Raw genomic sequence first — 24,567 nt, forward strand, 5'->3', positions numbered from 1 at the left:
CAAATGTTATGTTCCACTTCATTACGAAACTGTTCAGTGTGATTATCAAGCACTTTCAAGGACTTTGCACATAAATGAAGCATTTCCAAACCTTGAAAACATTTAACTAAAAATCAAGAACTTTCAAGAATTTCAAGCGACCGTTTGAACTCTGGCTTGCAGTTACAAACTAAGTCTTTAGATTATTGTCGATATTTGTGTACCTGACGGAAAGAAGCCCTGCTCCTGGAACAGCTGCATGACCAGCGCCCTCCTCTGGTCAAGAGTTCGTCGCAGGGACGAATACGGCACCTTTTCAAACTCCAGTTCTGCCAGAATGTCCTCTCCGTCTGTGGCTGGACAACCAACGGACACAGAGATTCAAACCTAAGGAAACTTGTTTGAATTCATTGCTCTAAGTCTGGGCTTAAAGATGAAGGCAGCAGAGCTTTTTAACAGGCTAAAGTTAAAAGTCTCCCAAGACAAGTGAGATCTGCTCAGGATTTTATAAGTTGTATTATAAATAACATCTCAAAAAATGCAGCTTTAAACAGCCTTTACTCTCTGAGTTACCATTTTAAACACTGTAATTAGCTCCTTATATTTTATCTTAGAGCCACTGTTGACTTTGGTGCTATATTTTAGGGTTGGAACTAACAGTTATTTTAGTTATCGATTAATCCATCAACAATTGTTTACGATTGATCAATAGCTGGATAGCAAAAGTTGATTAATGGAAGATTTACTGATCTTTTAGCTGTTTTTGTTATTTTTAGAGAAGTTGAACCACTCACACTTTGCCACTTGAGTTTTGGATAAAACATATTTACAGTCTTTTTATTATCGTTTGATCTTAAATGAAAACGGCCATATTTTTGTATAATTAATGTTCCGAATATGTTTTTCTTTTTCAACAAACTTCCTTTTTTGAGTGTTTATACTCCAGTTAATCTGCTACTAAATTAGTTGACAATTTAATAATGGATTCATCACAATTAATCCGGTTAATCATTTCAACCCTCCGATATTTACGTAGAGTATATGAAATTGTTTTAACTGTGCATCAAAGTGATTAAATGGATAAATAAAATAGTGAAATGAAAATGGGAATAATTAGTGTCTATCTTCCCATAAAGAAATGCGAAGAATGAAAATACAGAAATGAACCCCACAGAGACGGTTTGCTGGCCAACTAATTCAAATCTGACTCAGCCGTTTTCATAAATATTCTCAACAATCAGATTCAAGCTGACAGGAATTAGCTCATTAGCTTCCTGTTGAGATCTTTTCAACTAAATCTTCGTCTCTTCTTGGTCCAAAGATCTCGTCAGGCTGCTAGCGAACACCTGCATGTCATCATCTTGTTCTGCGTGTAATCCAGTGGTTTTTTATTCCGTTTGAGTAAAGAACATTTCCCTCAAGCTTTTATGAACTATATGTTCCCCGAGTTACAAAGCAACACGATGCTGGAGCACGCTTCTGATTCAGAACTGTGTTAAAGGGAAAATTCACTCCCTTTTTAGCATCTTGGTTCAAATCCATTTCAAAACCTAGTGAAGACAATTTAAGAAAACAGTGATAAAAGTGTTTAGTGTGTGGCACAAGGGAGAAATTTACTGGGTATGATTATCATTAAGCAAATGTTGATTATTTAAAGCGCAGATTGTAATCTGGGATACATTTATTCAGTTTGTAAAAAAAAGAATAAAGCAAAAAATGTAACAGTGCTTTCTTTGGAACCAGATTTAGGTCGAGAATCACATTATAGATTAAAAACCTTTGCTTAGAGGGTTTATGTTTAAGGTCTGAAAATGTAAATAATTTTTTCTCATCAAGATGTCGAAAATTATTGGTTCAAACTCCAGATCTTTTAAGACCGCGTTGGAAACTAAACAAGGATCAACTGTAATGTCAAAAAAAGCAAAAATAACCTAATTAAACATAAATGAAAAGATTCAGCTGGAGGCTACAAGTATATTTTTTTATTCAGTGCGATAAAATTAATTTAATTTATGTTGCAATAACTAACAACAAAACGTATTCCCGGAAACTTTCCTGGACAAACCCACTACCTGCTCTGTCGAAGGTGAAGATGTCTCCTTCACATTTGGCAGCACTTTTAGGCGTGTTGGGTTCAGAGCTGCAGCTGGAACGGCGCCGGCTCTTCCTCTTTGGAGAGGCTTGCTCATCAGGTGCAGAGTCCAAATCTGAACGACAGCAGGAAACCTTTTGAGCAAACAAAGCTGAGTAATATTAACGTCCAGTAACACAAATATGAAAATCAGACGGGAGACCTGTTGAGTTCTTCCTCTTGCGACGATAGCTGCCCAGGATGGCGCGAGGTGACGTGGCCAGACTCTGCAGGGTGGGTGATGGCAAAACCTCCTCGGGTCGAAACTCTGGCAGCTCGGCAAACCGCTCCTCGAAATATACCTCTGAGAGAACCCTGCCAGTCCAACAAACGCACACAAATATACAGTATATATACACAGTCCATCAATCGATAACCTGTACGCAGAATATTCACAGAGGTAATGACTCACTTGTCGACAGAGTCGAAGGTTTTCTTTAGTGGAGGTGGGCGGGCTTTGATCTTTTTGGGTGTAGGTCCGTCTTTGTCAGTCTGTGGAGGAGGCAAAGTGGGCTCTGTGGCGGATGGAGGGGGGAGAGGAGAGGAGGGGAGAGTCTCCTTCCACCCACCCTGTGAAAATGTTCAAAACATACATCTTAAAAACTAACGCAAAGGTGGCCTGGAAGAAAAAAAATCAGGCTGGACAATAAATCGTGCCAAAAATTATTGCAATAAATAATAAAACTGCAACTGGAAGAGATTTTAATTAATGTTGGAGTGCCACGCTTCACCTCTTTGGTTGTTGTGCTTTCCCTGTTCCTTGGGTCAGAGGAGTCCGCGGTGCTGGAACCCTCCAGTGGTCTGTCGGAGGACGGCGGCTCCTCGCTGGGATGTGCTGCCGGAGACCCCGTGTGCCCTGAAGGCTCAGGCTCAAAGGAGAAATGACTGTTGGCTGCTGCTTCTCTCTCCCTCTCCTTCTCTCGCTCTCGTTCTCTCTCCCTCTCTTTGTCTCGTTCTCTGTCTTTCCCTCGGCCTCCTCCGTCGTAGCTGCCAACAGGAATGGTTGCCACCGTTGCTTTTACTTTCTGGGGGAGCCTGACTGGAAGATGTGGTAACTTGGGTGTACTGCCTGTAAACCACAAACATGTAATTTTTTCCAAACAGATTCAAAACGTCATTATTTCATCTGAAAAAGAACTGGCAGTCCTACCAGGTGCTTGGATCTGAAGTGGAGGACTGCTGGGTCTTATGGACACAGCTGAGCCACTAGGGGGTGCCGACGAGCTGTTACTGTTGGAGCTCATGTTCTGTCTCTCCACCTGTCTGTCTGAATGTGCCAGGATGTCCACCTGCCTGTCGGGCTGCCTGTCGCTCTGACGGTCGGTGGATCGGTCCGGGGGCAGGTGCCTGTCCGCCTGGCGGTCCGGGTGGGGCGGCGGATGGAGCTGCATGACGGTGGAGGGGGCAGTCGTGTGTTTCGGCAGGATGTGGGGAGAAGCGCTCGAAGGGTTAGAGACAGAGTAGACCACGCTGGGGGGCACTGGCGCCATAGAGACCACCCCTGTTGCCATGGTGACGCTTGGTGATGGAGGGTAAATGGCGGTGACTATCTGGCCCCCGGAACCTGAGGCAGGGGCGGAGGTGGAGGGTTGTGGGGTCTGAGCTGGGTAAGGAGGAGGGGCATCCATTAGACTAAATTCACATTAAATACATGTAATTTATCTGTATACTAACAAAAAAACTTTGTTTGCTTTTATTTTAACTAATGGAAGTATTAATATCGTTGACTTTGGCCTAATTTATCTGTACAGCTTTGCATATTTATCCTCCAAGTGATTTATTAAACACTGACAGGTCCAAAAAATAAATCCAAGAGTCTTACCACAACTGTCTCATTTTTTAGTTCAATTGGGGCCAAAATTAATCTTGTCCAAACAATACAACTTCATTTTTATACAGCAAAATCAGCACAGGTCTCAGTTCAGATAATACTAAAATATGATCTACTACTTTTTATTGTTTGTTCAGACATTCACAATGAGTTATGTCAGCAGGCTTTCAACTCAGGAAAAACAAGCCATGGAGGCTTTTGCTGAAGATATAGAGCTGATTTTACATTTCTGACTACAATTCCTTTATTAGGTTTTCCACAACTTTGCATCAGAGGTAAAATGGGAGGATTGGTGCCTCCCTGCTTGTCTGGATAAGTGGCTGGAGAGCTGGGTCAGACTCTCTGGTACAGTACTTAAGCTAATCCAGTCTTACATAAAGAACTGGGGCTTCTTCGTGTCAAAAGGTAACTTTTCATTAGAGTGGACAGAAGTCACATGTGGTGTACCCCAGGGACTCCTCTTACATGTTCCTGATAACTCAGATTATAGAAAATAATAAGATTAGTTTCCATATCTACACAGATGATGCACAGCTCTTTATATCATAATGTCACCAGGTGACTAAGAACCCAAAAGAACCGATGCTTAAAACAAGTCAATGTGTGGATGTGCCATAACTTTCTCCAGCTGAACAGAAACAAAACTGAAGTTATTATCTTTGGACCTAAAGAGTCACAGCTTCAGTTATTACAACCAGAAACCAGCGATCAGGCCCAGAATCTGTGTGTAGAGATGGACCCAGACCTGAACCTTCAGAGCCACATACAGACAGTTAAAAAGTCAGCCTTCTATCATCTAAAGAACATTTCTTGGATTAAAGGACTAATGTCCCAACAAGATCTAGAGAAACTCATCCATGCATTTATCTTTAGTCGCACAGATTACTGCAACGGTGTCTTCACAGGTGTCCCTTAAAAAAAAACAAGTCAGACAGCTGCAGCTGAACCAGAATGCTGTTGCTCGCATTCTCACTAAGACTAGGAAAGCAGAGAACATAAACCCAATTTCTTAAGTCCTTACACTGGCTCCCTGCAGCTTAGAGAATAAACTTTAAATACAACTGCTCGTTTATAAATCACTGAACCGCTTAGCATTAAAATACATTAAAGATCTGCTGTTGTATCAACCTTCAAGACCTCTCTGGTCTTCTGGTTCTGGTCTGCTCTGCATCCCAGAACCAGAACCAAGCATAGAGAAGCAGCATTCAGCTTCTATGCATCCCAAATCTGGAGCAAACTTCCAGAAAACTGCAAAACTGCTGAAACACTGAGTTCCTTTAAATAGAGGTTGAAAACCCACCTGATAAGAGTTGCTTTTGATTAATAATAACTGGAACATCATTAATTTTAGTATGTGTTCCTACTTTTTATCACTTTCTTTTTTCCTGCCACTGAAACAATATATTTCTTCCGTTTGTTGTTTCATATATTCGCTATGTGAAGCACTCTTGACAAAACCTCGTTGCTGAAATGTGCTATGCAAATAAACTTATCAAGCAGTGTCATCTCTTCATTATCCGTATTTATTTTGTCAGTTCAACTTATTTTTTTGTATAGCTAGAAGTAATGAAATAATAATTTTAATACACTTGCAAAGAAAGAGCAACAGTAATAACATCTTTACTCAGACATTTGTTAAGGAAGTGGTTGACCACCAGTATTCATAAGAAAGGGGGGCATTTTCTGAGAAATGTAATTTTATGTTTTCATTAGATCCAAGTTATAATATTCTAAATTAAAAGTAGTAAACATAAAATATATCACTTTGTATTCATCACCATAAATACATGAGTTCACGTTTTGAATTGAAATACTAAAGATAAGCAACTTTTCAATGCTATCCTAATTTATTCAGATGCACCTGAAGTGGATGAAAAGAACAAAGATTGGGGTTTTGTAAAGCAGAAATATGTAGAAACATACTACTTACTCTTTATGCAGTGCACTAAACCAACTGATACAAAAGGAGGTGTACAACAGTGAGAGAACCACCAAACCAGGTGAAATTGGGCATAAAATTATTAAAACTTCATTTTTAGTGTAGTTTTAACCTCTCTTTTTTGAGGTTTGCAACGCTGGCCTGTTAGCGTATGCTTCTGTTGCTTTTGATTACTCATAAAAAACACTCGAAATTCCTTTTTGGATCAAAAACAGCCCGCCAAAACGACATGGTACAACCGGACTGCAGCTCAATCACGTACAAAACACAAACCTTTTGTTAAGGTTCATGTTTGACCTTCAAGTAAACTCTTCAGGTGACCTTTTCTCTCAAACACAGAAGTAGCAGAAAGGAACAAAAACTTTGACTTTATGTCTCCTCTAACCTGCAATCAGTGGCTGAACCAGTGTCTGTCCAGGTGGTGCAATGGCTGTAAACCCAAGGGTTGCTAAAGGCGAGGGAACATAAGCAGATCCAGGCACTGGCAGAGCTTGCTGGGTGGGAGAGGAGCCTGTTGTTGTGGAGACTAGAGGCAGAGTGGATGGGACCCCCGGGGTGGACTGGACATAGGTAATTCTGTACAGGATGCACAAAAATAGATGAACAGAACGTAGGAATAACGACATCAGCAGTGAGGTTAACACTGTAAATATAAATAAGATCTAAAGAGAAGTGCAATGGCGGATGGCGTAATAGTACAATAACAATGCAGAGCCAGAATGTAAGGAACAGAGACCTGATTAGAAAGGAAAGAGGAAGACAAAAAGAGAAGCGCTGCAGAGGGGGTCAGTCGATGAGTGCACACCACAGCAAGTAGCACTAGATGAGTAGTGCAGTGTGAGGAGCTGAGAGGTAGTGTGGGGGTGGGCAGGCAGAGGCAACTCAGGCCACCACCAGCATGACTAACACATCCAGAATAGAGCTGCAGTCTTACTGCTGCACCCCGACAGGAATTTAGCCTCCTGCATTGTCTGCTCGCTAAACACGGTAAAATCTATTAATTCCTTCAATGCAAACAGCACAAACAAACGTATTCCACCTCAATTTATCACCTGGACTATGTTAAATAGACCGTGATTTAATTTTTTCAGCAATGCCTCTTAAAGAGTAATCAGATGTTTTATCATTCAAGTTATTTTAAGTTCAGACACAGCAACTTTGGTTTAGAGAAAATATGATCTCTTTGGATAATTGGTCTAAAACTATTAAGTCACCACTTTTCTGGCTAATTCATTTATCTAACAGATTATTGATTATTAAATGATACAAAATAATATTTAGCAATGAAACCCCTAATGTAATTTGCCTTTTCTGGATTAGAAATTGTGTTCAGGGCTGAAACGATTAATCAGATTAATCGCAATGAATTGATTATTGAAAGAATCGTCAATTTAGAAATCGATTGCTCATTAACTGGAATGTAGCGACTCAAAAAAAGACCAACTGCTGAGAAACATCATAAGCCTTCTTTGTCTGTAAATATGGCCTACTATATAGATCCTAAAGATCCAAACCCCTCAGATGGAAGTTTTAGCTTCACATGGTTGAAGTTCTGTAGAGAAACATATTAGCCCTGCACTGTATTAATGCATTAAACTGTATTATTAACTCAAGCAGAAAGCACTCAGTTTTTCACATGGTGATGTTAGAGGTGATTTCTTTACCTGAAGGATGCGTCCCTTGCTACAAATGGTCAAGAGTACACTAACTGAATCCTGTGTTTTATTTTAATTACATAAAACTTTTAAGTTTTATTTAATTTAAAAAATAAAACTTTTTTTATTATTTAAAAAATAAACTGTATTATTGCATCATTTAATGCATTTCTAATTAATGCCTAAATTAAAAATCTGCAGAATTTCGACAGATTAATCAATAACTAAAATAATTGTTAGTTGCAGCCCTAGTTGTGATATTTAGAAGAAAGTTTTGACTTGGGCCAAGGACACCTGTAAATATTCCCAACAAAAATCCAGAAACAAAAAAGCGCAAATGTCGATAAAGAATCATGATTCCCAATATCTGCAGCAGCTCAAGTCGAAAAGGAGAATGGCATATGCCTGTAAGCTGATGGCTGTGTCAAGCTTTGTTTATGCCTTCCCAGACATCTGATCGGTGACATTTATTGGGTTCATCCATCTCCCTCAAACATCGATCTGCAGTGCTCCATTTCATCTCTAAAATGACTGTATAGAGCCGAACAGTAGGAGAACACTTGAAGGATTTTTTTTTTTTTGGCTCCTTGCAGATTCAATTACAAAGAACAGCAGCGGTTGGGGAAACAGTAGAAAAGAAGGAGATTATTTTGTTATTTGTAATGTATCCTGTTTACTTGGTTGTAAACCAGTTTACAGAGATAGAAGCACTTTTGACTTCACTTCATGAGCAGCAATTTGGAATCAGTTAACCCCGAAGGCTGAAATGAAAAGAAACTCTCACTAAGATAGCTGAAATACACTGGATCATTGTAAGATATGAATAAGCTTTGATCTAAACCAGAGGTCTGCAGCTCCAATCCTCGAGAGCCTGTCCTGAAACTTTAAGATGCTTCAGTAACCTGGAGCCTCCAAAACCTGAGCCAAAAGGCTCCGGTTTCAGCAATAAACAGAGCTAAGACTCATTCCTCTGATTCAGGTGTGTTAGAGCCAGGATGCATCCAGGAGTTGCAGGACAGGCTGCAGGAACTGAAGACCTTTATCTAAACTGTTGTATTGTAATTGTTTGGGACTTGTTGTCCAGCAGGAAGGTGATAATTCACCTCTCTTTTGCAGCCTCTAACAAGCTTTCATTGAGGATTTCACTGCATTTACCTCCACCAGTCTTCCCATCAGTCCCTGCTGATCCCCACAGCATGATGCCGTCACCACCATGTTTTACTATGGGGTTCAGGGTGAAGTGTGAAATGCAGTGTTAGCTTTATAGGAACCACAGTGTTATATACGTAGTCACAAAATGCAATTCTGTCTCCTCTAAATAGCTAAGTGAGTGAAAATTGCTCCATAAGATGTTGAGATTGTTATTATAACCTAACCCTGCATTAAGCAACTTGTTATCAGACTTGTCTGATGTGTTCCTTTATCTTTATCATGAAGTTTGTTCAGTAATGTTGTGCAACAAACTTATGAGAGCTACATAGGACAGCTGCATATATACTGAAAATAAACAAATTACAAATGGACACCATTCATAAATGAAGTGCCTTCCAAAGGAAACTGGTTGAATTTAATTTTATTCAGGCCTATCTGTGTAAAGGGGATGAATATGAATAACAAACTTTTAGATTTTTGCCAAAAACTCCTAAATTATTTTCAAGCCACCACAAGATTACACCCCGTTTTATCAAGCTCTATAATGTAAAACCATAAAAAATATGTTAACATTTTTGAATTTGCAAACCCAATTTCACAACAAACTGCGTGGATGACAAATTCAAATTAACAAGGGACTATTTTCATTAGACATGTTTCATTCCTAACATTTGTTGATAAATCTTTCATGAGAATAAAACTTGTTTCAGATTCTTTTCCTTATTTGGTTAAGAAATTTTCTTCTTTAATGTGATTATTGTCTGAACAGTTTTGTCATTCTGAGCAAAAGGAAAGAAATGGTTGAGCATATTAGTAACATTATGAAGAAGCTCTTAAAAAAAGGCGAAAAAACAAAAAAGAAAATTTTCGTTTTCAAATTATAACAGAAAGATGAAGCAATAAAATACTTAAAAAACATTTTTTAAACAAGAAGTCGGCTAAAAACTTTAATTACTGTTAGAATATAATGCAATATTTACCAGGTGTATTAGAGTTTGTCATTGTGTACCTTGTAGGTGCAGGCGGCAGCAGCACCGCCTGGGAGGGGGTTGATCCTGGTGCCACCACTGCTGCTCCCACTGTTACTGGGAAGGGGCTGGCATGATGCACTGCTCCACCCTGAGGCTGCTGGGATTGGACCACCGGCATGGAGGCAAGATGAATAATCTAGAAAAAAAAAAAAAAAAAAGAGAATAAATGACGAACAGCCAAACATGGATGATTTTTCATGTTGATGCTCCTAACGCAAAACAAGCAGAGTTGGGAAAAAAAGTTTCCATGTTATTCCCTCCTGTGAAGCGCTCCCTGACCTTGCTTCCGGACTGTGCACCGTTCTGGACGGGAAGGGGTGGAGTGACAATGGGAATCTGCTGGGCAGGGGCTTGCGCAGTCCGAACTGTTGTCATGGGAACAAACATTTTACCCTGGAGCACCGGAGACTGGGTTTGCACTGACAGAGGAACAGATCACATCATTAGAAATCACAGAGGAAATGCAGGACATTGTGGGACTTGTGGTTGACCTTTTACCTCTTGCTCCAGGGTTGACCACCCCCACTGCAGGGCTGGGCGCGTATCCAGTTTGCAGACCGGCCCCCTGCTGTTTCCCATTGGCCAGGGACACATGTGTTGGTGGAACTGTGGGTAGGTTGAAGATACTGGTTGGCTGGCTGAGATTCTGCGGTGGGCTCTTGGGGTTGGTGTTGGCAGGGAGGGTGGGCAGGATGTACTGAACCTGTGTGATGGCCTTACCCCCGGGGGGTGCTGCGGGGGAGCCAGGGAGGAACTGGGGTTGGAGGAGGGGCAGGGGGCCGTTGGTTTGGCTGTGTGACGCAGACACGGCTGTGGAGGGAAGAGGCTGCTGATGGGACGGCTGAGGGTGAGGGGAAGGGGTGATGAGCTGGACAGCAGACTGAGCAGGCAGAGCCCCTCCTAACACTAAGTTAGTCACTACACCACCCGCACCTACAGGGTTTGGTGATGATGAAGTGTAGCACCCACCCCCTGCGGCTGGAGGCCCAACTCCTCCTCCTGGACCAATCAGAATTTGGGGCTGCTGCTGGGGAGTGAGGGACTTCCTCTCTGGAGGATGCGGGCTCGACGACGGGCCGCCATCTCTGGGTTTGCTGGCGATTGGGAGCGGTGTGCTGATGACCGGACGCATCACGTTCGTCACTACAGTAGATGCAACCCTCACAGCGCCAATGCCCAGAGCTTGGCTCGCTCCTAGGGAACCTACTGATGAGGGTGGAGGCCCTCCAGCTGGAGAAGTTGATTTGACTGGTTGAGCAGAAGAGATGGAGAGAGAAGAGGCCTGCATACTGCTGCCTCCCTCGCTCACTAAAGTGTCTTTACTCTCTCCATCACTTCTTTCCTTTCTTCTGTGGTCTGAAAACCCTCCCACTCCAGATCTGCCCTCATCATAACGTCTGCTGCTGGGAAAAGAGGACAGTGAGACACTCCTGCCATGAGGGGTATGGTGTGAGGAAGACGATGATGCAGTGGAACAGATGACGGGCGCAAATACTCTCTAAAAAAGTGAACAGAGAAGTGTTACAAAACAAACCAATCAATATGCAGCAGGAGACCTAAAAATATGAACAGCAGGAACATTTGTGGCGTACCTTCCGATCCCCTTCATCTCCTGAACCGTTCTCGCTATCGCTGTCGGTAACACGCTCCTTACACTTTAGGTCTATGGAGCTGCTGGGATAAGGGTCCTCTGTGGAAAAGCAAAATACGCTACAGCTACAGTTGGAATTCCTTACAATGTATAATATTTGTATATTAACATGCGGTGGAACTCAATTGAAATTTTTAATCAAGTCTTTTGCAAGTCTTTTACTTAATCATGTTTTAATCAAAAACTACATATTGACAAAATAGGGAACATTTTCTATTTAAAAACCCTTTGGCAGCTAAATTATTGAAAAAAATACACATATAAGCTCAACAACAAAGACATTTATTAACATGTTAAAGTCCCAGCCTTAGTATTAACCAATTATTATTTATGACTAAGTGTTTTATCCTTCAGTCAAAACTAAAGATGCACCAAAAATAAAATCAGTAGGTGACAGAAATCGAACTATTTTGGGTTCTAAACAATAACCAGCTGTTAAAAAGTCAAGGATACAATATTTTTCTAAACAGTGGGACAAGCAACCAACACAAAAGCTGTAGTAAATTCAAAAGAAACTATCGTTTTTAAATATATATATAAAATCTCTTGATTTTCATCTCCACTTGGCATAAGCTGATGTTTACGGTCAAAATGAAATTATTATACAGCATCTGAGACTAAATTGAGAAAAAAAAACAAAAAACAAACAGTAAACAGCTTGCATAAGTGACACATGTTTGACTTGATTGATAATCTCACTGCTTCTCCATGAGCTACAGAAGCTTTATGATGCAGGAAGTAGTAAACAGACACTCAGCCATCTCTAATCTAATGTGGCTTAATGAACAGAGCATGGCGGATTTCTCACCAATGACATCATCATCTCCTTCCTCTTCACAGATGACCATACGCTCTTCATCACTGGTCATGTCCTCACTGACCCCCCGTTGTGCCTGAGAAGGTGCGGGAGGATGGTTGGTGAACTGGCCACTGCTGTCCACACACATCTGGAGAGCATGAAGATGGAGTTAATGATGAAGTCATTTAAAATGCATGGTAGTCTATTTTAACAGCTGTGGATATTTGTTTTAATTAGCGTGTTCTGGAAAGCAAAACTTGACTAAGATGGTATTTTCCTTGGAAAACAAAAATCTTTGTCATAAATAAAGACATAATTAAAAAAAAAAAAAAAGGACGATCCTACTAGCAGTTGTCCTTCGTTACCTGGGCCAGCTCTGCCAGAGCTTGAGTGTTCCCCCTGTCTCCCCTCTCCAGGCTGTGCACGGCACTCTGGGAAAAGGCTCTGGGCCGAGTAAGCTGACCCACATGTCCCTCTCCTGCGGTCCTCTCTGATACACCCACCAGACCTGGGCCCACACCCTTCAGTTCCACAGAATGGGGCTCTACAAAAAAAAATTCAACTGTTGTCAACTGGCATGAAAACTGAGCTACTTATACATTTATAATAAGTAAGACCAACCTGTTGATTCGGACATGCTTCTTTCTCTGATATCCTTGTTTCCTGGGACACCGCGACCTTCAGAGCTGGACTTCTTCCTGTCTTTGTTGCACCACTTCCAGTCAGGGTGTGCTTTAAAGTGGGCCTCTTTCACCTAAAACAAGAAAGGATTACAGTTCCTCATCTATAATATTGAAATACGCGTCATTTTCTGTCAGAGTATTGATCTGTATACCTGGAAGGCCAAGTCGTGGTACTTCTTTTTCTCCATAGCTCCCAGGGCATACCACCACTCCCCAAGAATCTTGCTGACTGTCCTGTTGTCCTGGTTTGGGTGCCGTTGGTGCACTAACGCTCGATGACGCTTACTGAAAATCATAAATGCATTCATTGGTCGCCGGATGTGATCCTTCTCCCTCTGCAGGGGTGAGCAAGAGAAGCAGAAAAACATCAAATTAGGTTTTTCTTTAAGTTAAAGAACTGTTGAGAGTTACGTTTCTGTCATAGCCTCGTAGGGAATACCTTTCCTGGACTGCTCTTGTCTCCATCTTTGGGCAGCGCACTGAGAGACTGAGTACGTCGCTTTACTGGGGAGGTGGAGAGTGGCTGCTCTGGTACAACTCCTGGGAGGAAGCTAAAGGACAGAAAAAGAACAATTTTACTAAACATTTCCTTTAAAAATAGCTTCATACAGGCTTTTGTTTGGTTTTTCTTTCTAGTGATTTAAACAGGCTGGAACAGCTTCCCCTCTACTCTATAACTCCGTTGTACATCTGCATATTAGACAAAAAGCTCATCTATTTCAAAGGCTGAGAGCCGAGCCACTGCTTTACATGTAGTGATAGAGACCAAAGATGGAGTGCTTTTGTTCCTATCTGCTTTGTTCTGGCTTTGAGCTCTTCAGCCCAAATTAGAGCAAGGATGCAGAAAATATCACTCTCACTTACTTTCTGTGTGGGTACACAGCACTGAAAAAAAAATGACTGTGAATGCTGGCTCGGACAGTTTTATAACTGCTTTAACAGATGGGCAATGTGGTGTTTGTGCATCTATCCAGCCCTTTAAATGTCTCCACCAGCCGAATCGAAATGAAACAAACAAACACAGAGGAACTGCTCTTACGGGTCATCTACATCACTCTCGGTTTCGCTGTCAGGTCTTTCCCTCTCCACATCTCCCTTATCCTTCTCTGGAAGAGGCTCATCAGACGAAGGGGGAGGCCTGGATGGGGGACTTTTCTCTACAGTGGGAGGTGCCTCTGCAGGCTCCTGTGACAGCGCTGCCACCCCCTGACAATCTGAAGAAACACAATGCCCAAAGAAAAAGAAAAGAAAGATAGCCATATGATGAGAAAACAGGATAAAAATGTGATAATATGGTTTACAAAACTACTTGCCTGTCTTTAGACTGGTTGCTTGAGGGTGGTTGACAGGGTGCTGACCCTCACCAGGATGAGACGGAGCATCTGACTGGGTGGGTGCCAGGAAAGGAACCAATGAATGCCAAGGGAAGACTGGAACTGACCGTGGTTCTACATTGGTCCACACTGCAGAGAAAGAGGGCAGGATTTAGTTGCATTAAACTATGTCTGCAACTTTGCATTATGCTGCAGTGGTATGACAGTAGATTCAAAGGAAGGTTTTTATATATTTAGATTGTTTTTTAAGAACTTGTTTCCTGCATTTTGGGGTTATGTTAACCTCAAATTGTAACATTCTTACCACAGATTCAGTCAGTTAATTTCTCAAAACCAGTTTGTAATGCGATAATGAAATATATATTTGTATTCAAGTATTGAGACTCAAACCCAGAAACGTACAGCAACTCCTTCAGACACAAAGAACCAATGTTTGTTTTTTTTGTTTTTTTAACTAGAGACTGGCTAACATCTATAAATGAAGAAAACTACCAGCCTTTCAAAAACACAGAGAAATAGCTGAGCTGGCACAGAAATGCACTTCTATCTACTTAACTGGGAAGATCACACCAAAATCAGCAGATGTACAAAAAGGACTTTCTGTTCTCAGAAACAGACTGGATGGACAACAAAAGCTGTTGCATCCCATGTCTGAACAAGCATAAATGAATAAGAGAGTACATAATAGCTTATCCACAAAATCAAGCAACAGAATGAGTCTCATTAGGGATAGGTAACCACTAAAAGGCTGCTTTAGCACGTTTAAATACTGCTACATGTGTTCACATTTGGCAAACAAATGGCATTCACATCATACAGAAAGAAAATAAACATATTTACTGACCAAACATGCTTAATCCTTGGCGAAGGTACTGAGGATTCTCTGAGGAGAACATAATTCAATACTTGATGTGTCTCCAAAAAAAGAAAAAAAAAGGAAAAAAGCAAAAAACAACAACAACAACAAAAAATAATAATAATATGGTCTTTTACAAACAAAAATCAAGGTAGGACGACATGTTTAATCCAAAATCTGGTGCCGATAGTGGTTGGGAAGCTCTCAGATGACGACATGTGCTCAGTGGTGTCTGAACCTGCTTCATCCTTTCAGGTCGCGCTCGTCATTCACAATTATTAGAACATCATAACTCTGCATGATGAGGATTTCAAAGATGTGACAGATAGAGAGAGGTATCCCGTTTGTATTTAAAATACAAGAGTTGAGTCCATCTGTGGTATCGCAGAATGCCGCAATCTTGCGCACACGAAGCAATGCAACATCAGTGGACAAAATGTACAGTATAAACGATAAGAGTAAAAAAAGGACACAATTTAAATCAGATTTTAACGACGTGAAGTCGGCCCACAGGAAATATAAATAGGACTGAAGGCAAAGATCCAGCTCCCTTTGGTCTAATTACCCCCGATGCCCTCTCTCCGTGTTTGTTTACATTACTACAGCAGCTTGGTCGGGAAAGGGTTAACGAGGCCTCTAGCCCATCCACGGCCTGGGTTACAATATCCACCCGGGAACTACGCAGTCTTCCTGGCCCATGTCAAACTATGCTCTGCGCTACATTTTACCTGCAGCCAGGTGGGCTCGGGGTGAGGTACATGAAGCCCCGGACTGGAGCAGCTCCAAGGGCTGACGTAGGACAGCACCGTATCAAACAGACTCCACAACGCTGAAACGAGATACACCAGGCTGATTAAAGCTGATTGGTGTGTATTTTTAGTTGTAGGAGTTTACAGCAGCTTGTTGTAACAGAGTTTGCCCCGTCGTTATCTCCCTTTTATATGTATATATACCTTTTAATTCAACCAAGAACACCCTGGAGAGGCAGTTTTAGCTGCCTCTGGTAATAAGCGGAGCCTCAAGTGCACCGCTCCAAATTGAACCAACCTCTCGGGAACGCCCCTGGTCGTGCACCCGGCGCACAGACACAGGCAAAAGAAACGCAATTGTTCTCATGTCCCAACTACAAAAGGTGTATTCACACGAACTGGCAGCCTAAATAATCCAACTACAACTGTTTCACAAGTGCAGCACTCGAAAACAGTGACTTGCTTCCCGTAGCACTCACTCTGCTGTATTATGCACCTGTTTTAAGCAGGTAATTACCCACGAAATACAAAAGAAGCTATGAGGAAACAGCATCCAACGTGAGTTTAACTGTAAAAAAATAAGAAGGCATGGGATGATGCCGAAAATATGGTGCATTCATCCATCACCCTGTGCATACAAGTCCGCTATCCATCAGTTTGATCCCACCTATTAATAAAAAACAGAGATTATTACAGGTTCTAATTAAGCTGCTCGTACCCTACCTGGCCAATCTGGCCGCAGACCTGAAACAAGCTACCAACTGATAAGACTACAACACGGCGATAAAAAAAACCCAGCGACCACGGTGAAGACTTCTGGCTCCAGTCAGCGAGGAGAAAAGGGAAGGCGGGGGGAGTGAATCGCAGTTGCTTGTTGTATTTTTCTCACTCCTCTGGTTCTCCTGTCAAGCTTTAAGGCCAGCACGACAGGTCGGCATTAAACGCCCGAGTACCGAGTCGAAGTCGCCTCCAGCGGCTTTAAAAAAATAAGCGACTTTTGGCTGAAGCCGTCAGAGCAATCCGTCCGTCTGCAGCAGGTTAGCTAACACTTGGTGCGGACGACACAGAAGCGCGCTCCGTCCAGTTCGTTTAGCAGTTGCCGTTGCGAGTGTTGTTTTGACCCAAAAAAGTCCTCGCATCGCATCTCCGAAGCTCTCCGCTGGAGTTTACTCTTTTATTTTAGTCTCGTCCTCCCTGGTAAGCCTTTCTTTCTCTTTCCCTCCCTCTTCCTCTTGTTGTAAACTAGGCTGCCTGCCCCCCCGTACTCGTTCCCCCTCCCCTTCCTTCTCATCCTGTCAACCTCGCCCAGGCTTGTCCCGCCCTCTGTGGAAACTCTATTCAATCATTGGCTGAGCTCGCTGCCCGTCAACTGCCCCCCGCGAACTCTGATTGGTTGGGCCGTGCAGTGGAATGCCAGTCATATGCAAATGTTACTGGGTTTTACGGCGGCAAGTTTTTCTCAACTCAATATCTTCACTTGATTCAGAAATAAACAACACAATGAACACAATTAGAGCTGCTGCTCTTTTGAACCCCTTCAGAAATCATACATATCATTTATATACCTTTGTAAAAGTTATTATTTTAGTGTGTCTATCTTTAGGCCCTCCCTAGGCTCATATCATTGGCGGAGGAGTCGTAGTAAACCTAGAGTGACGTTCAAAGGAGCCAATCAAACGCCGACACTCAGATTTAGGCCAACCAATGACTTAATAGAAATCTAACTAGTTCCCTACCCATTACACATCCTGTGCCTCAGCTTTAATACCCCCGAAGACCATCTATACAGGGAGGCGCCAGTGTGCTATATGGCAAACCATTATAGCATTTATTCAAAAGCCGCATCTATGCGTACCATTTTAGATAATAATAATAATAAAGATGACATTTGAGGATCTTTTTCCTTCTCATAGAAGTGCTACCAGCTGCACCATCGCAGTCCTATGTTTCATATCATCAAAAAATTTTAATATCTGACAAAAACAAAGCTCATACATGAGTTCTCTCCGGGTACTCTAAAAACATGACTGTTATGTCAATTGGTCTCTTAATTCTGTGTTCGCCTATGATGAGCTGCTGAAGACAGGCACCATTTCCACTGCAAGAATAAGGGATGGATGGATAGCTTAAATTTTCTCTCTAGCAATTAAGTGTGAAAATGGCTTGCCAAAATGTCCTAATATTTACCTGTCACGATAAAGTATGAACTGCATCAGGAGAAACCAGCCCATGCTATTCTATAAACCTAAATGAGAATCCATTGTTACCCCAACTCAAACTTATGGATTAAAATAAAACTACCAGCATTTAAAAAACACCTCCATGTTTAAATGCATATTTATTCAGGATACAAGTTAGTTATGTAACAGAATATAACACAAAAGATATCTCTCTCTCTCTCTCTTTCTCTCGATCACCTGAAATTTTCAATTTTCTGATGGAAAACTTACAGGGAAAACAAGGACACTAGTGATGGCTGAAAAGAGAGGCAAAATGGGTGGAACAGGCAGACTGAAGAGGACCAGCGGGTAAAAATAGAATGAGAGTCATTTTCAGCAGGAGAGGTAGGGGGGGCTGGAGAGAAGGGGTGTGTGGAGAGAAAACAGCTTGTGAAAACACAACTTCTCTTAAATAGAGGTAGGCAGAGGGGCAGAAATTGGGACACATGGGGGAGGGAAAAGGTGGCATTTATCGGTACCTGTGTTGTGTAAGAGATGAGACAGAAAGAAAGTCGACATGTACGAATGATACTGCATGAGTCAAGAAGTCCTGTTTGGCCTGACTCATCTAAGAAAAATACAATTCTGGGAGGGACTTGGTTTCCACTAAGAACCAGTCAGCACATCAGGAGTGATATTTGACCAATAAGACTGAGAGAGCCACTGGCAGCTGCTGCAGTCAGTAGTAAAAAACGTTAACCCTTCAGGAGCTGACTGGGTACTTCTGAGTATTGAGGGACTCCTTTGATTTGAAAATGGAGTCAAAAGCCTGACTTTCTACCTCCGTAGCACAAGCAAGAACTGTTTCATCCCAAGCAAAAAGCCACATTTTCACAATTCTGTTCTGATATTCTCAAGTTGTTTGCATCAGCATACTGAGCAGTACAGGATGAGTCTAGTTTCTTTCTGATGTGAAAAAAGAGTTAAAGGTATTAGAAAAACAGCCAGTCAGATGGTGAGAGTAGGAGATCATAGCTTATCAACCGCACTGAGCTCTCAACTACTCAATCCAGCAAACACAGCGTGGTAAAGTTGGAAAGCTTGACACAGTGAGTCAAAATCAAAGAGGCGAAAGAGGTTACGGGTGGAGATGGGGGTGATTACAGTCACTGCTCAGTTGTTACAGCCTGAATAAACAGTACAAGCCCGCTGCCACAAACTGTTCCAGTGCCTTTCAAAAATATTTACACCTTCTCACATTTTTGTCGCATTGCAACCACAAACTTTGATGTATTTTATCAGGATTTCATTTGATAAACCAAGACCAAGTGGAGTACCACCATGAAGAGAGGGAATGCCACATGATTTAAAAGTTTTCTTTACAAATAGAAATTTGAAAAGTGTGGTTTGCATTTGTATTTAGTCTCATGAGTCACATTTTGCTGCAATCACAGTTGGAAGACTCTTAGGGTCTCTACCAGCTCATCTACAGACAGACATTTTTGCCCATTCTTATTTGCAGAGTAGGTAAGTCTCAGTCAGATTGTATGGCAAGCATCTGTAAATAATTTCTAAGTCGTGAAATTGATTTTTAATTGGATTTGGATTTTAGAAGAAAGAGTGGAACATGCTACCACAAAATTATGGCTTAATCATCTTTCTAGTCTTTCAACTATTTTTCAATCAGAATTCATCAGTGGCTAGAATAATTCACTTTCATATAAATTCTTACCAGCTTCCTGCTCTGCGTAAAAACACACTCACAGCATGGTGGTGTGACCACCATGCTTTATGATGCAGGTGGCATTTTCAGGATGTTAACTTTCTGCCACATGTTCCTAAAAACCCACCTGTTGCTTTCGAAACATAGAAAATGACACATTGACCAACATATGTGATGTGTACGATGTTGGTGATGGCACTCATCAAAATGTAATGTCTGTTCAATTATTGACTGTATGGTGTTTTCTTTATAACTTTGTAATTTTGCGTTTTTGTTATGTAAAGCACTTTGAACTGCTTTGCTGCTGAAATGTGCTATACAAATACACCTGATTGATTTTACACGTAGTCCAAAACTTTCAAGATGGAATCCACCTTGTCCAACCTGAGTCTCTCCTGCCCCTCCAGAGTTAGCACGGGCCTCCTGTCTACATCTGCTCCAGTGAGTTTAGGTGCATTGTTATAACTCGGTTTGCAGTACGGACAAACTTTTTAAATTCTTGGATGATTAATTGAAACGTGCTGCGTAAGACATTCAAAGCTTGTTTGTTTTATAACTTAATCCTGCTGTAAACTGAAGTGATTCTTGGGCTTGATGTTCAGCAATGTTCTGTAACAAACATCTGAAATTATACACAAGTGGACACAGTTGATTCTGATGCCACTTGGATTTTATTAAGGAGTATCATAGTAAATGTGGTCGAATACCTAAATTTGAAAACAATCTTTTGCTTTTCGTCCACTGGACAATCATGGACTACTTTGTGTTAATTTACCACATCAAATCTCCTTAGAACACTCTTTTAAGCCATTCTAAGACAGCTAAACAGAAAAAGGGCAACTAAGATGAAAAAAAAACCAGATAGCATCGTGTGCATGAAGTTGCACAGAGTCAACATGAGATGATGGTGGGAAACCACAGAAACATCACACTTACTCATTTAAAATAGAGATAAGTCATGATGATTGGTGAGAAAACAAAAAAAGGTGTGAAGAGAAACAGTGAAACAGAAATTCCCCCTGAGCTAAGCTTAACTCGCTCTCCTTGCCACCGTGCTGGCGGTGCAGTATTTGTGTAGGTGTTCAGCAGCTTTTATTGGCTGTCTCCTCTCACAGACATCATGCTTCTAATATGCATGTGAATTCATGTGTCCAACCTCCTCTTCTGCCCATCCACCGTTACATCAGTCACACTGGTATGATTTCGCCGGAAAAACTTTTCCTTCACCCTCTTTTTTTTACCTTCGCTGGCACCGTGCAGGCGGAGCACGGCGTTCACTCGCTCCCCCATCCCTTCACTCTCATCCCTTAATTCATCTTCCACCCCTGTGCTCTGCGCCTCTCCCTCCCACAGCCCACCATTTGCTCTGTCCAATTATAACTCAATCTACCGGTTCTTTTGCAGTCACCATGGCAACAGCGATGTTGGGCACAGGTTCCGATGTTGCCCTGTGGTCACGGCAACATCGGATTGTTGCCAATCACCGCATTCTCATAAAATAAGCCAAACTAATTATGTTAGACAGCTTTTGGACACAGAGAGGTGTCTTTCTGCAGCACTGACCTTTGTCCTGTTTCACAAAAAAGTAAATTATAATTTAGCCACAAATAACATCTTGTTTATTGGGAAGTTAGGAAGCAGAAAGAACAGTAGCTAAATCAGAAGGCCCTTCCAGCTTCTGAATGCTACTTCTATCAACATGTAACCATCGACAAGGAAAATATACGAGGCACAAACTTGAGATCAGTGTTGAAAACGGTGCTCCTCCAATCCACTCTGTGCAGCAACTTGTAATGTATGTTTTCAGCCATTTGGGGGCACTGTTAGTCTGCAGATAAATGGCAAAGAACTAGGTAGCATCAGAAAACTAGTGCAAAGTCTGTGAAACTGAAGACGCAAGGAAACAGACGAGTGTGAGATGACGATGAGAAAAAGATTCAGAAGCAAAATACCAACTATTTCAAACTTGTAAACAAGAAATACAATAATACTTATCTTCTAAGATAAGAGTATGTGAGGTTGAGGTAATTCCTGTGGAATAGGAAATCAACCCAAATTTGCTTCAACTTCACGTGCTTGTGCTCAAAGTCTTGGAGCCATCTCGGATCAAGAAAACCCCGTGTAGCGCTGCATCTCGAGAACCTCCTCTATGCTTCACCTACTAAGAAAATAGATCAGTGTTGCACACGACTTTTAGTGGTAGGTGTTGAAGGGGGCTTCACGTGTGCTTCGGTGTAAGTCTAGATGGCTGTGCGATCCAGATGTGGTTGTTGCCATGGCCAGGGAGGATATGCAGGGCTTTAAGCATTACGTAAAGCAGGGGCGGGAGGGAGCGGGGATGTTATTCCCGGGTATCCGTATCCGGGTAGATGAGGATGAGGAGGGCAAAAGTGGAAAGGAAGGGTAGCGAAGGCACTGCAATGCGATGAAGCGAAGAGTTAAAAAAGTGTCATAATTCTTTAGTAAGGAAAGAAAACCCAAAAAAGAGAAGAAAAAAGCAGAGGGAGGGATGCGTCCAAGTGTGAAAAAGTGTATTCACGTGTACTTAGAGGAGTGTGACATGTTTACTCGGTGTTCCACAAACTGTGTGCGATTGTTTCCGTTAGGGAGCAACTCAACGACACACTACAAATTATGAATTCTTTTTAAATATAGAGACTGTAAGGCACCTCTTTTTAAATCCTATCCATCAGTAATATTCATTATTAAAAGATGCATAAATTATTTTAAAGCATAAATGCATTTTATGACCATTCACAAAAATGTTCACATTCAACAAAGTTTGTCAAACGAGTTGAGAAAACCAATTTTATCAGAATCAATACAAAATAAATACAAAAACAACAGACTCACGCTTTCTTCACTGTCCTCAGAGCTAGACTCATGAAATCTCTCAATGCAGAATGCTTCTTATATGGTATCAGTAAAAGAAGTAAGCTCAAAAAACTTATTCATATACTGAGTAGATTTATATTTAAGTGCCCACCCAGATTTCTGACTTTAATCTGCTGGAGATTCTTTAAGGGAATTAAAGATTAGGGTTATTGCACGGATTCCCTCCAACATCAACGGTTGGAGCTATTTGCAAAGCATAAATGTTTAAAAATACCAGTGGAGACGCACAAAATCATATCAGCATTTAAAGCATTTGCTCATTGCTTATAAAGGCATCAACTGATTATAGAAAAGGGTATAAATATTTTTGGTATCACTTTGGTAAAAATGTCAACAAAACAGAGAACTGAATATCTTCAAATATGACACGATTTGTTGCCTGTGGTTTTCCACTAAGAAACAAACTTCTTGCTTGATGTTTAAATCTAGAGCTGTCTGGAATAGAAACAATTTTTGGGTTTAATTGTATTCCCTAAGTGTGTGTTGAGTGTAAGTGTTTAAATTTCTGCAATGAGTTCTTCTCTTGAACATTTCAGTCATTAGGTAATTCGGAGGAAACCCTCCAATAATTCTGGATCGTCCCCGCCGTTGGGGTGATGCTGTCTGAAACGGCCGAGGCGCGACAAGAGAGCCTCATGATGTGTTGGTGTGTGTGAACAACACGTGTGAGAGAGCTGAAGTTCCTCCTCGCTGAGTGAGCAGGGGCACACACACACACACACACACACACACACACCCCCACACACACACACACACACACACACACACACACACACACACACACACACACACACACACACACACACACACATTTGGGAACCGCTATTTCTATCTGAGAATATTCTGTGTCACACAAGCTGCATTGTGAGATGTTTGCTGTGTTGCCATGGCAACAGACGTTTTGGCGCTCACACATCATATCCGGTACTGGGTGATTGACATTTTGTTACTTGGTCTTCTACACACACGCTGCGTGTGACACCTTAACAAAATGGTCTCACGATTCACCTTTTCAATTCTCCCCATCAGACTTTTTTTTTTCAAAATAGTTAAGGTATTTCAGAGGTAATTTTGTGCTATTTAATACATTTGTGTAATTAAAAGCATACGGCACATTCACATGTATGCTTCATACATTGTCTTTTGAGCTTCAGCCTAATTAAAAGTAATTTATTTTTACTTGATAAAATATTCTTAACATTTATTCAAAACATATTTCAATCTATAATGCCTTTAGTGTATTTTAAAAGAAAATCAACAGTTCATAAGCTGATCTGACTAATTTTATATCTAACCCTGTAGAGTTGGCAACAAACTTCATAGAATAGTTGGTGAGGATGTTTCGGTGCTTTCACCTACCCAGAAACACCGCTGTAGTTTTCTGGCATAAATCAGGCCAAATTTATGCTGATGCTGACACTGAGTGTCAGTGTGTGCTCTGACTCACAGTCATTATCATTACACAACCATAAACACATATTTCTAATAGTATTATATTCGAGCTCAAGGGAACTCAAAAGTACTTTTGCATAAGTCGTGAGGTGGCAATTTTATCTTTTGTTTCTTTTCCCCCAAAAAATAAACACCAACATTTCTGCCTATTAATAACCCATAAACCTTTTTGCATTTTTTCGTGATACATTTACATACATGTATTTCATGAATATGACACATGACAGGCCAACAAAAAGTAATGCACATTGATGAAATGAAAGAAAAAATGATGCGTGGTTTTCACATTTTTTGGAGAAATTAGTATCTAGAAACTGAAGTGCATTAGTATTCCTCCCATTCGATTCAATAATTTGTAGCACAACCTTTTACTGTTATTACAGAGGCAACCTTTCTGGGCAACGCCTCTATCAGTTTTATATATCTACTCCTTATTTGGAAAATAGCTCCAGCTCAGTCAGGCTGGACACAGAGTGTCGGTGAACTTCAGTTTTCAAATCTTGCAACAGATTATCAATAATATTAGGTTTAGGAAACATGAGTATGCT

The 24,567-nt window shown here is 41.2% G+C and overlaps 1 protein-coding gene across 1 annotated transcript in view; it reads right to left on the minus strand.

Moving 5' to 3' along the window:
• Window positions 1-24,567, minus strand: part of cicb (capicua transcriptional repressor b) — a 45,033-nt gene that overhangs the window by 2,478 nt on the left and 17,988 nt on the right. Inside the window, exons 3-20 of the mRNA XM_014969427.2 lie at window positions 14,165-14,314; window positions 13,891-14,065; window positions 13,291-13,402; window positions 13,004-13,186; window positions 12,790-12,922; window positions 12,534-12,712; window positions 12,178-12,316; window positions 11,311-11,408; window positions 10,217-11,216; window positions 9,998-10,137; window positions 9,697-9,854; window positions 6,266-6,456; window positions 3,261-3,713; window positions 2,842-3,179; window positions 2,523-2,680; window positions 2,274-2,425; window positions 2,052-2,186; window positions 204-335 (exon numbers count right to left, since the gene is read on the minus strand). Of these exons, the coding sequence (XP_014824913.2) occupies window positions 204-335; window positions 2,052-2,186; window positions 2,274-2,425; window positions 2,523-2,680; window positions 2,842-3,179; window positions 3,261-3,713; window positions 6,266-6,456; window positions 9,697-9,854; window positions 9,998-10,137; window positions 10,217-11,216; window positions 11,311-11,408; window positions 12,178-12,316; window positions 12,534-12,712; window positions 12,790-12,922; window positions 13,004-13,186; window positions 13,291-13,402; window positions 13,891-14,065; window positions 14,165-14,314 (4,026 nt within the window). The remainder of the gene's footprint in view (window positions 1-203; window positions 336-2,051; window positions 2,187-2,273; window positions 2,426-2,522; window positions 2,681-2,841; window positions 3,180-3,260; window positions 3,714-6,265; window positions 6,457-9,696; window positions 9,855-9,997; window positions 10,138-10,216; window positions 11,217-11,310; window positions 11,409-12,177; window positions 12,317-12,533; window positions 12,713-12,789; window positions 12,923-13,003; window positions 13,187-13,290; window positions 13,403-13,890; window positions 14,066-14,164; window positions 14,315-24,567) is intronic.

The sequence above is a fragment of the Poecilia mexicana genome, unplaced genomic scaffold, assembly GCF_051168715.1.
Source record: "Poecilia mexicana isolate PSO_F unplaced genomic scaffold, ASM5116871v1 scaffold_16, whole genome shotgun sequence".
Taxonomy (NCBI): Eukaryota; Metazoa; Chordata; class Actinopteri; order Cyprinodontiformes; family Poeciliidae; genus Poecilia; species Poecilia mexicana.